This window comes from Orcinus orca, chromosome 10 (genome assembly GCF_937001465.1).
Source record: "Orcinus orca chromosome 10, mOrcOrc1.1, whole genome shotgun sequence".
Classification (NCBI taxonomy): Eukaryota; Metazoa; Chordata; class Mammalia; order Artiodactyla; family Delphinidae; genus Orcinus; species Orcinus orca.
In genome coordinates, this window is record NC_064568.1 from 64,671,670 (window position 1) to 64,690,517 (window position 18,848).

Sequence of the window (18,848 nt, forward strand, 5' to 3'; positions counted from 1 at the left end):
TAAAATAATCTCAATTTTATACTGATTATATATTGAAATGATAATATGTATATAAATAAAATATATTATTGAAATTAATGTGACCTATTTCTTTTTACTTTTTTAACGTGGCTCTTAGAAAATTTTAAATTACAAATGTGGCTTGTATTTGAAGTTCACACTATATTTCTATTGTTCGTCCCTGGTCTAGATCATCCACATGTTAATCTTCCTGTCTGAAATATCTCATTTCCTCAATTGCAGAACCTACTCTACATGATCAAAGGCTACATTGTCCTTGAACCCTTTTCTGATCTCTCCCATCCGGAAGTGAGTCCTTGTCTCTAACGTCCATCTGCATCTTCCTTCTGGCCTTGCCCATTCTATCCTAACACCACTACTAGGATGCAAGTTACTGGCAAATAAGTTCTATATATGTTTTTATGTATGTCTGTGACTTGCAAAACAACCACATGGAGCTTTAGTAAAGCATTGGTGAACTTTTACTAGACAAGTAAGCAAATAAACTTATATACAGTCAATTTGTTCTCAGTTCACATTTGTTCATATAAAGCTGTCTTAAAAGATCAGAATTTTCTAAAGTACCAGGTCTATGTCTAGTAAGAGGATACGTACCAGCTGACTCTCAGATACCGTAGAAGATGGTGAGGCGAGGTTTGCCTGCAAAATTATAAACGTAGTGTTTATTTAGTGAAATTCATAATTTAGTAAGATAATATATCTATGTTTTCAAGTATTCTGAAGTTTTTTTATTGCTAAAATAATACATGTCCCTTGTAGAATTTTGACAGGTATTAAGTAAAAGAAAAAATATCATTATGCCACCAAAAAATGATTTTTTTTACATTTTTTGTACATTGCCTTACAATATTTCTCCTACACATTTTTATTCAGCTCACATAATAGTAAATATGATGTTTTCTATGTTGCTTTTCCTTAACATCTTAACACAAGTACTAGCGTAAGACATCAAAAATTCTTCAAGGTGTTGTAATATGTCATGCTCTGTATACTCCGTATTTTACTCAAACTTACCAACATTGTTAGCTACTTATATTTATGTACAGCAAAATGAAACAAATAACAGATTTTTTCATTAAATTACTCATATTAGAAAATAAAGTTTTCATGAAAAAAATTTTTAATTGCTTTAAATTAAAGAGGAGGCTAATATTGTTTCATCATCCTTGGTTCCTGAATTTCACTCCTTTCTTCTGGATTTAGTTTCCTTCTTGCTGAAGTAAATGCTCTGGTAGTTTTTTCAGAACTTCCTGTCTTGGGCTTTGTCTGAGAATGTTTTTATTTTGTTCTCATCCTGAATGAGAGTGTACTTGGACATAGAATTCTAAGGTAATAGTTATTATTTCCCAGCATTCTGAGGACTGCCCACTTGCTCTGACTTCTATTACTGCTGTCAATGTAAACGTCATAACTTGGATCATCCGTTTTCACATTTGCTTAGTGTTTAAGATTTTTCTCCATGACATTCTGTAATTCCACTATGATGTGTCTGGGCATGGACTTCTTTTTATGTATCCTTTTTGGGGGCTTGGTGTAGTCCTTCATTCTGAGAATACATATCTTTCTTCATTTCTGGAAAATCCTCCAGGAATTACTTCAAATATTGCCTCTCTCCCATTATATCTAATCTCTTCTTTGGAGCTTTGATTAAATATATGTTTGGTCTTCTGAATCCATTCTCCATCTCTATAAAATTCCCTGTCATATTTTTTATCTCTTTATGCTGCATTCCTGATCGTTTCCACATATAAGCCTGACGGTTGACACATTTTTCTTCAGCAGTATATTAATACATTTAACACGGCCATTGAACTTTATATTTTAATGACATTATTTTTAACTTCTAGAAGTTCAATTTGGTTCTTTATCAAATCTTCTTTATGGTATCTGTAATTCCTTTTAACTATTTCAACATTTTATTATATTTATAAATTCATTCCAGATTTTTCTATGATCTCTCTTGGCTAAATCCCTTGTTTCTTGTACCTGCTGACTCTCCTTCATGCCTCTGCCCCATGATGTTCTTTACTCATTTGATGGCTTTTTACTTTTGATTTTGAGCTCCTCTTCAGTCAGGGTAATTTCAGTGATGATTTCTGTAGGTATCTGAGAAACCCTGGGTTGGGAAACCATGCCTACAATACATTTCACATTTGCCCTAATGGGGGGCCCAGGTATTTCACTGATTCTGGACCAGTTTCCGTTTTATTTCATCACCCTCATATTCCTGAACTTACAGGGTGGCAGGTCCCCACATCTTCAACTTTCACACGTTTAGGACCCATTTTCTCATGGATGACTATATTACCACCCAAGAGTGTAAATTAAAGATGGTGGGAGGATTTATGTCTATTTCTATCACATGCTTCATGGCCATGTGGCCTTCTAGGCTCCTGGATGCACACAAAGGATTCATCCACAGCTCTGACTCATTATATAGTGAAAGTTAAACTCTAAGCTCCTGGCTACTGTCACCTGGGTTCTGACATACCTGTGTTCCCCCAGAGCTTAAGCTTCTTCTTAACTTTCCCACCTGGAGCTCCCTCTTCATTTCTGACACTCACAGTTACTCTTTCTTTCTTGTAGATTGGGTTACATATATATATTTTAATAGTTATGTTTTCTCAAGTTTTCTGCCCTTGAATGGGAGACCAGGCTTCCACATCAGGGAAGTGGTCAACATACAGATGCACAATCATAAATATACTTGGCTGACACATGATAAAGTTGTGTTCCTACACTATCTCTATTCTTTTTGAAATTGCAGATATTTTCGGGGTTATGACAGATGTGTCAATATTGCTTTTACTCTCTGAGAAGTGAATGATAACTGAAAGCTGAGTGGTTCCTATGGTATCGCCAAGTACGTAAGAGTGTGAGTCACTAAACATAACGACCAGGCACCTGCTGTCCTTCTCATACTGTGTCCAACATGGTTTGTTTTTGATTTTTTGACTCATGACATTCTTCACCAGGATGGTCACTGCTCACTGCCATCCCTGCTTGCTCTACAGCAGCAGTATGTCCTGGCTAATTGCTCCCCACCTCTAATTGCTGTGGACCAGGTTACCATGCGCTGAGGTTCATGGTTATTCTGTGCTGCAGAATATTACCCTGCAGAATGCCTATCCCAGTGATTTTTCAATTCACCTAGGGTTTCATTTTTAACCTCATAATGTAATATGAGTAATAACGATTTCTTCTAATGTCTTAGGATCTTTTCCTTTTGGTTAATTCTTCATTATTGCAGTAATGAGAGAATTCTCTATGAATTCCCTAAGTTAAATGACTTCTATGAAATATGCTGAACTGAATGTATCTTGACAGGAACAAAATATAGTTATATTTTTACCTCAATACTTATAGGAAAAAAAGAAGTCACACACTAAAAATAAAGTATTTGCACAATTTAACTATATTACTAACATTTTTCAGTACTTTGTGCTAAATAATACCAAACTATCATAAGGAAAAAAGAGAAAGTGCTCAGGCAAACACATTAATTAAATTAGGGAAAAACACAAATATCTTAGTATCCAGTCTCCATAAGTCCCCAAAATTTCTTCACTGGGAATTATGACATAACAATAAGGTGATTTAGACATCCCCAGTACAGTTTTATTTCATCTAATATAATGGACTTCATATCACTATTATGAGAAACTATTCCCAGAGGAAAAAACAGAATTAAATTTGAACCTCAGGGTAGAGTTAATATTTATAAAGCTACTGCAGATCCTTTATCAAAGAAAAAGAATATTGGCTTATGTGTATCATCACAAATATAACCAGATGCTTTCAACTAACCCAGGTGTGTCAAACTCTTTGAGAAGCTTCCCTCTGCTTGCCCAATACATGTTACTGTTTATTAAATTCTGTAGCTATAGTTATGTTACAATATTGCAGCAATGATTTTTGAAAAGTAAAGAAAGATTGTCTGGTGAGCTGAGATTGGAATGGTGAGTAGCAAGAGAAGGCTACTATATTTAAAAAACTGCCAGTTGGTCAACTAAACTAAGGAAGAGAAGCAACATGAGGTACCTAAAAATAAACTTGAAATTGGACTTGAACAGCACTGATGCTTTTAGTCATTTGTTCTATCCACGCTAATACTAACCATAAAGAAGGTTAGAGATGAGTATAAGAATGACTCTTGTGTGAAACAAGATCCCATAACCTGTATTCTACAGCCTTTGACATCATTTTAATTACAAAAGAAAAAAAGTGAGAGGAAGATAGAGTAGGAGGATTTTAACCAGCATATCACCATTAAGAAACAAACAAAACTTTAAAACAGAGCAGTCAAAAAATTGGGAAGTCAAAATTTCATATTTCAAAGAAAACCTATTAAAGCGGTAGGTTATATGCAAACTGAAAGAGTTAAGACTAAGGAAAGAAATGAAGATTTAAGAACCACTGAAAAATAAATTGCTACACAAAAGCCACCACTTAGGCCAAGCCCACTTTGGAGAAACCATTTTCTTCTTCCAAAGACCTCATGCCAGAGTCACATAAAGTATATCCAAGCTCCTCAGCTGTTGTCTAGATTTGCTTTTCCTTGCAATCCACAGCTTTTCCCCATTCTCGACTCATGGGTGTCAGGCATCACACTAGCAGACACCTTTTGGGAGATTGGGACAAAATCAAATTGTATCAGGTAAAAAGTGTTGAACAGTTACTTTTGCCTTCTACCCTATGCACTTCTACTTTGGGCAATATTTTTTTCCCTTTCAGCAGTCATGTCCCTCCTCCCTGAATATAACATCCAATTCAATAGGATTAAAATGTTTCTCTTTGACCTTTTCTCTGTTGACTTTAATTGTCCTGAGTTTTCTTTTCTTAAGGCTCAAAGAACTCTAATTAGTGATAATGTGTTAATTGAATTATTTTAGTTCTCCCAGATAAGACTGATCTACAGACAAGCAAAAAGGTAAAACTTAAAATATCAACAGAGCCCCTAATAATCCCTGAGTTGCTGAGCTTGGCATTGAGGAAATATAAAATTATAAGATGATAAGACACTGTCTTACCCTTTATCTAGAGAGCATTCCTGTTATTTGTACATAAGGCACTACTCAAAAGACTGAATCCAAAAGAAGATGAGGTACATATATACAATGGCCTATTACTCAACCATAGAAAAAATGAAATAATGCCATTTGCAGGAACATGTATGGACCTAGAGATTATCATACCAAGCAAAGTAAGTCAGAAAGAGAAAGACAAATAACATATGATATCACTTATAAGTGGAATCTAAAATACGACACAAATGAATATATCTACGAAACAGAAACAGACACACAAACATAGAGAACAGACTTGCAGTTGCCAAGGGGGAGGAGAGGTGGGGAAGGAAAGGATTGGAAGTTGGGGATTAGCAGATGCAAACTACTCTATATAGAATGGATAAACAGCAAGGTCCTACTGCATAGCACAGGGAATTATTCAATATCCTGTGATAAACCAACACGGAAAATAATATGAAAAAGAATCTATATATGTATAACTGACTCACTTTTCTGTACAGCAGAAGTGAACACAACATTGTAAATCAACTACACTTCAATAAAATTTTAAAAAGTTGAATCCAATGGTGAGCATGGTAGGCACCAAGGACAGAGAGATATATGTATGAGACATCATATTTTTCTTGCTTCATACTGTTTATTCTACTTGTAGACCTTACCCTATATGAATATCTCACTAAGAGCTATATTATGAGTTAGTGATATGTCCCCAAAAGGTCTAAATATAAAAAGTAGAGTTGAAAGTATTTAAAAAGTTTGACTCAGTAACTTAGGGAATGATGATTCCACATTGTTATGAACATAATTGGTAGGCAGAATAAAAGGGCATAGTGACCAGCGACAGTCACAGTTTACATGTGCAAAAGAGGAATAAAAAATCAGATCAAGGGAAGTGTGGCTGAAATATGGCGCCTTCATTTTTGGTGACATCTAAAATGATGAAGAGAAGGACCAAGGCATAAAGGATGTCTCATTAAATCATTTCTCTTCTTCCTCATTTAGCTCAGCCTATATAATTACCTTCCTTTCCCTCCTCATCCCCTCTCACACATGCATACCTTGGAAACATTTCTGAACAGTGGAAAAAAAAAAAAGGAAAGAAAGACAGAATGAAGAATGATCAGTAGAGTGGAATTTCTTGCTTATATTGTTCATAACTCATCAAATCTCTGGTCACAACATATAGAAGCAGATTTAGATCCATGTCTGGATTTAAGTAGATTGGATTTTTCACCTCTTACTCTTAAGATCTATGGCTGCATTAGGGCACATCACCTCTGAAACACTCCAGCATAGCAACGTTTCCAAGCATAGCAACAAGGGGACTGTGTGAGGTGGCTTAATTGGAGAAGATGACCTTTATTTGAACATCTGTATATATAGAGGGAAATATTCTTAATAAAGTTTGACACATTTTTCATATTCTGTGATATTTTTAAAGCAATATGCTTCCACTGTAATGATATTTTTCTGTCCCTCAAGCTCATTAAAATGAGATTTTACCTCTATGCTATATCATATTCAATAAAGCTGTCTTTGTTAATTCTCTGGCACTTAAAAGTAACTTCTTAAATGTAGAGAGTTTATTAAATAAGTTGTTATCAATAGAATGTGACTCCAAATGACAGTTTTTTTGATAAACTAGTAATAGGTCCAAATATTTGCCCTATTTTCTGAGATCGCTCTTTATTAAGAAAGCATACTGTGGTTTTGAATTACATGAGTGAAATGAATTTATACTGGTAGCAGTTAATGAAAAATAATAAACATTTACTAAGGCAAGTATAATGCAAAGAAAAAAAAATAACACTCCCCTCCAAAGATGATAGAGTGAAAACAGAATGAAATAGAAATTTAATTAGAAAATTCATTCCATTACATAGAGGGAAGGAAACTCTTTAAAAATGAGTGCCATGAGAAAAAATCACTTGTAGATTAACTGATAAATTATGAGTTAATTTACATGCAAGCAAATAATTTAAAACATTAGAAATATACTAAACATTATCATCTTAGAAGTTGTCACCAAATATGAAATTATTCATTCAAAGTTTAAGCTGGAGTTTACTGGGGATGAAGAATTAATTTAAACCCAGAATATGAATACTAATGGATAAAATATTTAAGGAAGACAAATTATTTCTAGCCCCTGTTGGTACACGCAAATAATAACAACAGGGACTTTGACATGAGGAAGACCTGGGTTGGACTTTACCTTCTCTGTGACTTTGTTTCCTCCTCCATAAAATGGAGATTTGAAATAATCATACCCACTTCATAGGACTGGTATAAGGTTAAATGAGATAGTTAAAACTGATTTGCAAGGTAAGAACTCAAAACACTAGTTATTATGATTGTTGAATTTGGCATCTGTTAAAAGCAATCAAGTGAAATACGAATGATAAATTAATCAATCCCACAGGTGACCTGTGGAGATCAGGACCACTCAACGTGTTTGTTCACCTTGTTTAAATTCTATGACACTTAAGAGAACCTCAATTAAATTACTTTAAACTGCAATTCAAGTACACGATGAATTGAAGAAAAACCTGGACTTTAATTAGTCTAAGTTGAAGGTCCTTTACTGTATCTGGCTCATCCTAAAAAACAGACTAAGTGAAATGTAACAATATGTGCAATCAAGATTAAGAAAAGGAAATGAATTGTTTTACATGGATTTTTTTTTTTTGATGAAGGAAAGTCAGCTTTTTGTCAAAGTCCCCTAAAGAGGAATTAGTCATATCATTTCTCATTATTTTATTAAACCACTCTCATCATCCCAGGAAAATTGGAAATCCAGTGGACATACTGACACATTGAAAACTAGCAACTTTGTACATTTGTTTTAACATCAGCCAGTGCTCTGGCTAGCTCTCCTCCAATTTCTGCAAGATTGGTCTTTCCTATTTTGTTTACTGTCTCCCACATGGTATGCTTCAGAAATGGGGGCCTTGCTGTTCTATTCATCCCTCACACCTCAGTGACTCCACATGAGTACTGGGGCATGGCAGACACTCAAATATTTGTCAAAACAGTGGAAAATTGAATAATAGAGCTAGGAACTGACTACACTTTCTACTCATCACAATTCACAGACTATATACTATACTTTTAAAGAGCCCCCAGAAACAGGGATTTTGAGTGGACTGTGCTAAGCAGCTGAGGCCACCCTCAAGTGTAACAAAACTTTTTTTTCTTGGTTCTAATTTAAGTTTTCCCTTTTTTTTCTCTGTGGTGCAGACATTGGTAAACTGCATGATCCCTGCTTTAGAATAGAATCTAAGAAGCTCTACAAAGTCCCAGCAGCTGTATACTGTGAAGATGCCTACTTTCTTCAAAGTTTTGAAGAGAGATGGTAGAATATTGAAATGTTACAGTTTGTAGGATTCTCAGATTTGCTTTTGAGTTTCCATGGGAGAGGAAGGGAGAAAAATGTGGAGATTAATTAATTAATTAAGGGAAAACTATTCAAGTTGTACTTAATATGAGGCATTTGTAGCTCTGCTAATATGAATATTAGAATTTCTAGAAAAATATATTACAGTGTCAGGAGGAGAGATAAATTAGGAGGTTGGGATTAACATATATTTACACACTACTATATACAAAATAGATAATCAAAAAGGACCTACTGCATAGCACAGAGAACTCTACTCAATACTCTGTAATAACCTACATGGGAAAAGAACCTGGAAAAGAATAGATATATGTATAACTAAATCACTTTGCTGTACACTGGAAACTAACACAACATCATAAATCAGCTGCACTCCAGTATAAAATAAAAAAAAATTTAATAAAAATAATTTTAAAAATTTAAAGTTTTTAAGAAAGAAAATATTACAATATCATTCTTTTTGAAAACTCAGGACATAGTGTATTCAAGGTCAATTATTGACATATGATTAAGGCTTATAGCTAAGGAACACTTCTGTTCTAAAATTTCATTTTTCTCCTCAAAAACACTGTATCAGACATCACTTAGTAAACGTAATAACTGAAGCCAAATATTTACAAGTGTGACTTCTCTCTGATGGCACCAAAAATTGGTTTTCCCATTCCACCATAAAATCATCCCATCTAGTCTTTCAAAAGACATGGACATATTTGAGGTGTCACAAACAACAATTCAAATGTCATTTTGTGAGAGAAATTAATAAACAAAGCTTTTCCAAGAAACCAAATTTAATCAAAGCCAATAATTTTATCTGAATTAGAGTTTATATTTGTTCGAGGCTATATTAAATCTATTTGATGATTCAGTGTTAACTTTGAATGACTCAAATGCTCTCACAAAGTTTGCGGCAAATGTTAACCTCCTTTAATCAAGTCGGATAACTGACAGAAGAACAATGTGACATAACCTCTAACTATGGAGATTGAAGCAGCCCCTCCAGAATTGTTTCCATTGTTATCAAATTATCCACCTCCAGGAGGTGTGGGAGGAGGCATCAGCTCTCTGTACCTCATTATAAATGAGTCTAAATCAGATGCACTTAGGTGCAAATTAGGAGTAGATGAGAAAGGAAGGTGAGAGTAAAGAATATTCTAGCTACTTTTTCTTGGGTCTGGCTCTTGTAGAATGTCTCAGTCACAAAAAAATAGAAGCATTTTTAGGGACTTTCTTTTCTTATATCCAACTGAAGAATCAAGGAACTCAGCTAAATCATGGTGCGTCTAGTCTTTCCAAGATAAGGAGGGGGAAGAGAAGGGGGGAGACATGGATGAAGGGAAAAACAAAGGAAAAAGAGAGGGGAAAAAGGGAAGAACCATTATTTATTGAATCATTTCTATGTGTCAGACTACAGTAAGGGCTTTTCATATGTTAACAGTTATAAATCTTACATCAACTAAATATTAGTATCCCAATTTTATAGATGAAAAAAATTAAGGCATAGAGAGGTTAAGTGACTTTCCAGGATTCATTAGCAAGCAGCAACACTGTGATTAAAACTTGGGTATAGCCCACTAAATGCCCCCACTCTTTTAAGTATTACTCCAAATGACTTCCAGTAATAACAGAAAATAACAGTGAAGGCTTCTAGAAAATGTTCTAAGCAGTGTTCCCATCCATACCTTCCAAACATTATTTTCTGAATGTGATGAAGCTCAGTAACTTCACCCAATTTATTAGCTGCCTTAGGGAGGTTCTAAAGAAGGCAGAAATGTATAAATTACAAAGAAGATATGTCACAAAATTTATATTTACTAACTATTGACTCTGAATGATGACGATGATGAAAACGACATAGTAGAAAATATGAAGTATAAACTAAAGGGAATAGTTTACTGGTTTGTTTCAAACTAAAAGCTAAACACTTGCTTATGAGACAATCTTGCTTATACTAGAATATGTTGGATCAGAAGCAGAAGTTGGCCACATGATGGATTATTAGGTAAATAAAGAATAGGAATGGGATGAGGCTATGTGTGTGAGTGTGCATCTAGGATGTTCGGAGCCAGATCTCCACAATTAATTGAATCAAGTGTGTGAGTCTATACCTACGTACCCATTATTACTATACTTTTGCTCATAGGTGGAAATCGATTTATTTGAAAACAATTTAAATGAAAGAAAGCAACAAACTAGTCCAAATCAAATAAATTGGCAATCCCATTAGAAACAGACAAATCTTAATGTTTCAGCTATGTGAGTTGACTCTTTCATAATAAGCATGATAAACCATTACAGAAATGAAAATGTCATCTAAGCCTTGATAATTAGAAAGACAGAAAGCAGGTGCTAGAATTCTGTTTGATTCAGCCAAACTAATCAAATGAGACCTCACTTAAGAAGGAATTTATTCAATAAACTTACCTGACATAACATGATTTTCCACCTACCCCTTCCATTTATGAAAAATTCAACTAATTCAATTTAAATGACTATATAATTGAGTTTCCTCCAAAGCATGCACATGCACCCATTAAAAAAGCAGTATGGGGCTTTCCTGGTGGCGCAGTGGTTGAGAGTCCGCCTGCCGATGCAGGGGACACGGGTTCGTCCCCGGTCCAGGAAGATTCCACATGCCGCGGAGCGGCTGGGCCCATGAGCCATGGCCGCTGAGCCTGCAAGTCTGGAGCTGTGCTCCACAACGGGAGAGGCCACAACACTGAGAGGCCTGTGTACCGCAAAAAAAATAAAATAAAAGCAGTATGTATAATTATGAAGAGACTCACATATTTGGTTTCTCGACCAGCTGCTCTTGGAAGAGTTGTAGGCATCTGTATGAAAATAAAAGCAATTACACTACTGAAGTAATCAAGAAAATGTTAAAAGATCAACCTCTGGGATAAATATGTTCACCTTTTTTTTTTCCTATTAAGACTTTCTAACCATTGCTCCCTCTTTTCTTTACAAAACCCCCTGTCCCTTTGAAAATTATTTCATTAAATACTATCACTTTATTGTTTTTTTCATTGCTGTTATTGATCAGCTTTCTAGGAAGTTTTATCTTATTTATTGATGATGTTCATTCATGGATCATAATAGTTCCTTATGTAATTTTGGCAATTTCAAAATTCACACGGAAGTCTCTATCCCCTCAATTCTTTGAGCCGCTCAACTCCAAAGATATTCTTATCCACTCCTTTTCAATCATCCGCTGCCAGGACCATTCCTAGATGTTACCTTCACAAATAAAATGGAAAACTTTGAAATTTCATTTTCACATCCTCCTCTTAGAACTCTACTTCTCATCTACCATCTTCATTTCTCAAATATCCCAAAACAACATTTCTTCAGCCTCACTGAGACTTCAAAATCAATGAGCCTTCCCAGCTCCATTATGGCTTTACTGCCTCTCTCATTACATGTTTCATATTCTCAGCCATTTTAATAGTACCTTAATTTATCTTGCTTCCTTCTCTCCTTGTGACAAACTCACAAAAACTAACAACAACAACAAAAACCTGGATGGACCGTATCATATATTTTCTCTAAATTTGTATTGGAGATGCAAAACATGGCTGAGGAAACTCTCTCAATTAAGCTAACTGATTTCATTAAAAATTATGAAATAATATTGTACATCAACTATATTTCAATAAAAAATAAGAAATTAGCTATGGATACATGCAAGTGCACTTGGGTTGCAGGGAGGAATAGACTACAAAGGAGCACAAGGAAACTTTTTCTTTTGATGGAAGTTTTATATCTTGGATGTGGTGGAGGTTACACAACTCTATGTTTGTCAAAACTCATCGAACTGTATACTAAAAAGGAAAATTTTACAGTAGGTAAATTATACCTCCATAAACCTGACTTTTAAAACAGAACTATATAAGCTATAATAAAGAACTGAACATAGGGACTGAAGAATATAGTAGATACTGAACAGATCCTTGAACTGGAATATCAGGTTGACGAATCCTCTTAGAGGCATTAGGAAACAATAAATTAAGAAAATATTTAAAGATTAAGAGCTATAGAATACAGAAGCAAAAGTGACAAAATCAGTCTAGTAAGAGTCCTAGGAGGAAAGAAATATTTGAAAAAAAATAATGACTAAAGCTATCTTAAATGTAAGGGGGAAAAAAGAGTGAAAACTTCAGATGAAAGGTCAAAGAGATACATAAGAGAAAAACAAAGCACATTTAGACACATAATAGGAAAAATCAGTAACATCATAGATAAATATAAAATTCTAAAAGATAACAGTGCCACTCTGTAAATGATCACTCTGTAGCAGAGGAGTAAATATCATGCTGACAAAATACTTCACAAGTTATGTTGTTGAAAAAAAAAGAACCTAGGGCAAAAACTGTTGAAAAGAGGGGACCTATAATTTTACATCCAGCAAAACCATAATTTAAAAGAAGGGAGGGCAAAGTCAAGATGGCAGTGTGGGAAGATGTGGAGTTCGTGTCTCCCCACAACTAGGGTATGTGCCAGACACTGGTGGGGGACCTCAATGCCCAAGGAAATGAGAGGAACCCCCAAGCGAACAGGTAGGATGTGGGGGGACTGAAGGGGGAGGAGAAGTGGAGGCCAGACAGGATGGGTGCCCCTGAGGGGTGGCTGAGAGAGGGGAGGGGTTCCCAAGTGGAGGGACCCTCAGGGGCTTGGACTGGGGGGAGTGCAGCCAGAGTTTCCCCTGCCCAATAGGCTGGGGAAGTCTGCCTGGCTCTTGGGCCATGTCCTAAGCATTCAGAGTCACCCTCTGGGCTGCGTTGGTCCTGGGGGCATAGGATGGAGGCTGGGGGGAGAACAAGAGAGGCAGGAGGGAGAGACCTTCCAGGGCCAGAGGAGAAGGAGAGGCACGGAGGGCATTTGCCTTGCCTACTTGAGCCTGGGAAGCCTGCTGGGCTCCCAGGTGGGGCCCCTGCTCTCTGAGACCAGAGGTGGGAGGCACACTTGGGCCCCTTCTGTTCCATTAAGCCTAAGCCCCACCCCCCATACCTGCCAGAGCCTTTGCCAGCCCTGTGGGTCTTAAGCATAGGTCCTACCCACTGCTCAAACCCCACCCTTGCTTAGGACACGCCTTCCACAGCCAAGGCCATTTCCACCTTTTTGGGTTTTTTCTCCTCCTCTTTCTTACTATTGTGGTTCTGTTTTGCCTTCTGGTTGTTGTTTCATCTATATTTTTATCTTTATATTCTTTCTAACATATCTGTTAGTTTCCTAGTCTAATTTTATTTTTTACTTTATTATTGTTCTTTTTTTTTTTTTTTTTGCTGCTGCCCTGCACAGCTTGCGGGATATTGGTTCACAAGCCGGGAGTCAGGCCAAAGGTCCTGTGATGGGAGCTCTGAGTCCAAACCACTGAACTAACAGAGAACCTCAGACCCCAAGGAATATTCATTGGAGTGATGTCTCCCAGAGGTCATCATCTTGACACTAAGATGCAGCTATACCCAACAGCCTACAAACTCCAGTGTTGGAAGCCTCAGTCCAAACAACAAGTAAGACAGGAACACAATCCCACTCATCAAAAAAAAAAAAAAAAAAAATGAGAAGGCAAAAAATATGTCACAGATGAAGGAGCAAGACCAAATAAATGAAGAGGAAATTGGCAATCTACCTGAAAAAGAATTCAGAGTAATGATAGTACAGATGATCCAGAACCTCAGAAATAGAATGGAAGCATGGATTAGGAAAATACAAGAAATGTTTAACGAAGGTCTGAAGAACTAAAGAACAAACAAACAGAGATGAACAATACAATAACTGAAATGAAAAATATACTAGAAGGAATCAATAACAGAATAACTGAGGCAGAAGAACGAGTAAATGAGCTGGAAGACAAAATGGTGGAAATAACTGCCAAGGAGCAGAATAAAGAAAAACGAATGAAAATAATTGAAGACAAGCTCAGAGACCTCTGGGACAACACTAATCACACCAACATTCAAATTATAGGGGTCACAGAAGAAGAAGAGAAAAAGAAGGGGTCTGAGAAATTATTTGAAAAGATTATAGTGGAAAACTTCCCACTATAATCCTTTCCCATGGAAAAGGAAAGTCACCCAAGCCCAGGAAGCACAGAGAGTTCCCTACAAGATAAACCCTATGAGAAACACATGAAGACACACATTAATCAGAAAAACAAAAATTAAATTCAAAGTAAAAATATTAAAAGCAGCAAGGGAAAAACAAAAAATAACATACAAAGGAATCCCCATAAGGTTATCAGCTGATTTTTTAGCAGAAACTCTTCAGGCTAAAAGGGAGTGGCAGGATATACTTAAAGTGATGAAAGAGAAAAATCTACAACCATGATTACTCTACCCAGCAAGGATCTCATTCAGATTCAACAGAGAAATCAAAACCTTTTCAGACAAGCAGAAGGTAAGAGAATTCAGCACCACCAAACCAGCTTTACAACAAATGCTAAAGAAACTTCTCTAGGTGGCAAACACAAGAGAAGAAAAAGACCCACAAAAACAAACGCAAAACGACTAAGAAAATGGTAATAAACATACATATCAACAATAACCTTGAATGTAAATGGCGTAAATGTCCCAACCAAAAGACACAGACTGGCTGAATGGATACAAAAACAAGATCCGTATATGTGTTGTCTACAAGACACCCACTTCATACCTAGGGACACATACAGACTAAAAGTGAGAGAATGTAAAAAGACACTCCATGCAAATGGAAATCAAAAGAAAGCTGGAGTAGCAATACTCGTATCAGATAAAATAGACTTTAAAATAAAGACTGTTACAAGAGATAAGGAAGGAAACTACATAATGTTCAAGGGATCAATTCAGGAAGAAGATATAACAATTGTAAATGTTTATACACCCAACATAGGAGCACCTCAATACATAAGGCAAATGCTAACAACCATGAATTGGGAAATCGACAGTAACACAACAATAGTAGGGGACTTTAACACCCCACTTACACTAATGGCAGATTATCCAAACAGAACATAAATAAGGAAACAAAGCTTTAAATAACACAATAGACCAGATAGATTTAACTGATATTTATATAACATTCCACCTGAGAGTGGCAGAATAAACTTTCTTATCAAGTGCACACAGAACATTCTTCAGGATAGATCACATCTGAGGTCAAAAATCAAGCCTCAGAGCTTCCCTGGTGGTGCAGTGGTTGAGAGTCCGCCTGCCGATGCAGGGGACGCAGGTTCGTGCCCCAGTCCGGGAGGATCCCACATGCCGCAGAGCGGCTGGGCCTGTGAGCCATGGCCGCTGAGCCTGCACGTCTGGAGCCTGTGCCCCGCAATGGGAGAGGCCACAACAGTGAGAGGTCCACGTACCGCAAATAAATAAATTAATTAATTAAATAAAAATAAAAAATATCAGAAAATTTAAGAAAACTGAAATCATATCAAACATCTTTTCTGATGACAACACTATGAAACTGGAAAACAATTACAGGAAAAAAACCTCTAAAAAACACAAATACATGGAGGCTAAACAGTGCACTACTAATACTAAATAAGTAAGAGATCACTGAAGAAATTAAAGAAGAAATTTAAAAAATACATAGAACCAAAATGACAATGAAAACACGATGATGCAAAACCTATGGCACTCAGCAAAAGCAGTTCTAAGAGGGAAGTTTATAGCAATTCAATCTCACCTCAAGAAACAAGAAAAATCTCAGATAAACAATCTAACACCACCCCTAAAGCAACTAGAGAAGGAAGAACAAAGAAAACCCAAACTCAGTAGAAGGAAAGAAATCATAAGGAACAGAGCAGAAATAAATGAAATAGAAATGAAGAAAACAATAGCAAAGATCAGTAGAACTAAAAGCTGGCTCTTTGAGAAGATAAACAAAATCGATAAACCCTTAGCCAAACACATCAAGAAGAAAAGGGAGTGGATGCAAATCAGTAAAATTAGAAATGAAAAAGGAGGAATCACAACTGACACAACAGAAATACAAAGAATTATAAGAGACTACTACAAACAATTATATGCCAATAAAATGGACAACTATGAAGAAATGGAAAATTTTTTGGAAAGGTACAATTTTCCAAGACTGAACCAGGAAGGGTTAGAAAATATAAACAGACATATCACAAGGAATGAAATTGAAACTGTAATTAAAAATCTTCCAACAAACAAAAGTCCAGGCCCAGATGGTTTCACAGGTGAATTCTATCAAACATTTAGAGAACAGCTAACACCCATCCTTCTCAAACTCTTCCAAAAAAGTGCAGAGTGAGGAACTCTCCCACATTCATTTTACAAAGTCACCATCACCCTGATACCAAAACCAGAAAAGGTATCACACACAAAAAATTATAGACCAATATCACTGGTGAACATAGATGCAAAAATCCTCAACAAGATACTAGCAAACAGAATCCAACAACATATTAAAAGGATCATACACTATGATCAAGTGGGATTTATCCCAGGGATGCAAGGATTCTTCAATATATGCAAATCAATCAATGTGATACACCATATTAACAAATTAAGGAATAAAACCATATGATCACCTCAATAGATGCAGAAAAACCTTTTGACAAAATTCAACACCCATTTATGACAAAATCTCTACAGAAAATGGGGATAGAGGGAACCTACCTCAAAATAATAAAGGCCATTTATGACAAACCCACATTAAACCACATATTCAATGGAGAAAAATTGAAAGCATTTCCTCTAAGATCAGGAAAAGACAAGGATGTCCACTTTCACCACTCCTATTCAACATAGTTTTGGAAGTCCTAGCCACAACAATCAGAGAAGAAAAACAAATAAAAGGAATACAAATTGGGAAAGAAGAAATAAAACTCTCACTGTTTGCAGAAGACATGATACTATACATAGAAAATCCTAAAGATGCCACCAGAAAACTACTAGAACTAATCAATGAATTTGGTTAGGTGCAGGATACAAAATTAATGCACAGAAATCTTTGGTCTTCCTATACACTAACAATGAAAAATAAGAAAGAGAAATTAAGGAAACAATCCCATCTACCACTGAAACAAAAAGAATAAAATACCTAGGAATAAACCTGCCTAAGGAGGTGAAAGACTTGTATTCAGAAAACTATAAAACACTGATGAAAGAAATCAAAGATGACATAAACAGTTGGAGAAATATGCCATGTTCTTGGATTGGACAAATCAATATTGTGAAAATGACTATACTACCCAAAGCAATCTACAGATTTAGTGCAAACCTTATCAAACTACCAATGGCATTCTTCACAGAATTAGAACACAAAATGTTGCAATTCATATGGAAACACAAAAGACCACAAATAACCAAATCAATCTTGAGGGAAAAAAACGGAGCTGAAGGAATCAGGCTCTCCAACTTCAAAATATATTACAAAGCTACAGTAATCAAGACAGTATGGCACTGGCACAAAAACAGAAATATAGATCAATGGTAAAGGATAGAAAGCCCAGAGATAAACCCACGCACATACAGTCACTTAATTTATGACAAAGGGGCAAGAACATACAATGGAGAAAAGAAACCCTCTTCAATAAGTGGTGCTAGGAAAACTGGACAGCTATATGTGAAAGAATGAAATTAGAACACTACCTAACACTATACACAAAAATAAACTCTAAATAGATTAAAGACCTAAATGTAATACTGGACACTATAAAACTCTTAGAGGAAAACATAAGAAAAACACTCTTTGACATAAACCACAGCAAGATTCTTTTGGACCCAACTCTTAGATTAATAAAAACAAAATAGAAAACAAAATAGTAAACAAAAATAAACACATGGGACCTAATTAAGCTTAAAACTTTTGCACATCAAAGGAAAACATAAACCAGATGAAAAGACAACCCTCAGAATGGGAGAAAATATTTACAAATGAATCAATGGACAAAGGATTAATCTCCAAAATATACGAACAGCTCATGGAGCTCAATATCAGAAAAACAAACAATCCAATGAAAAAATGGGCAGAAGGCCTAAATAGACATTTCACCAAAGAAGATATACAGCTGGCCAAGAAGCACATGAAAAGATGGTCAACATCACTAATTATTAGAGAAAGGCAAATCAAAACTACAATGAGCAATCACCTCACACCTGTCAGATGGCCATTATCAAAAAATCTAGAAACAGTAAATGCTGGAAAGGGTGTGGTGAAAAGGGAACCCTTTTTCATTATTGGTGGGAATGTATATTGATAAACCACTATTGAGAACAGTATGGAGGTTCCTTAAAAAACTAAAAATAGAACTACCATATGACCCAACAATCCCACTACTGGGCATATACCCTGAGAAAACCATAATTCAAAAAGAGACATGTGGGCTTCCCTGGTGGTGCAGTGGTTAAGAATCCACCTACCAATGCAGGGGACATGGGTTCCAGCCCTGGTCT

At 35.9% G+C, this 18,848-nt stretch overlaps 1 protein-coding gene across 15 annotated transcripts in view; it reads right to left on the reverse strand.

The window, feature by feature from the left end:
* MLIP (muscular LMNA interacting protein) overlaps positions 1–18,848 on the reverse strand; it is a 293,648-nt gene that overhangs the window by 96,655 nt on the left and 178,145 nt on the right. For all 15 annotated transcript variants that reach the window (XM_049716240.1, XM_049716228.1, XM_049716234.1 and 12 more), the window contains 2 exons: positions 11,232–11,276; positions 616–660 (listed from right to left, as the gene is read on the reverse strand). In XM_049716240.1, coding sequence (XP_049572197.1) covers positions 616–660; positions 11,232–11,276 — 90 coding nt within the window. The remainder of the gene's footprint in view (positions 1–615; positions 661–11,231; positions 11,277–18,848) is intronic.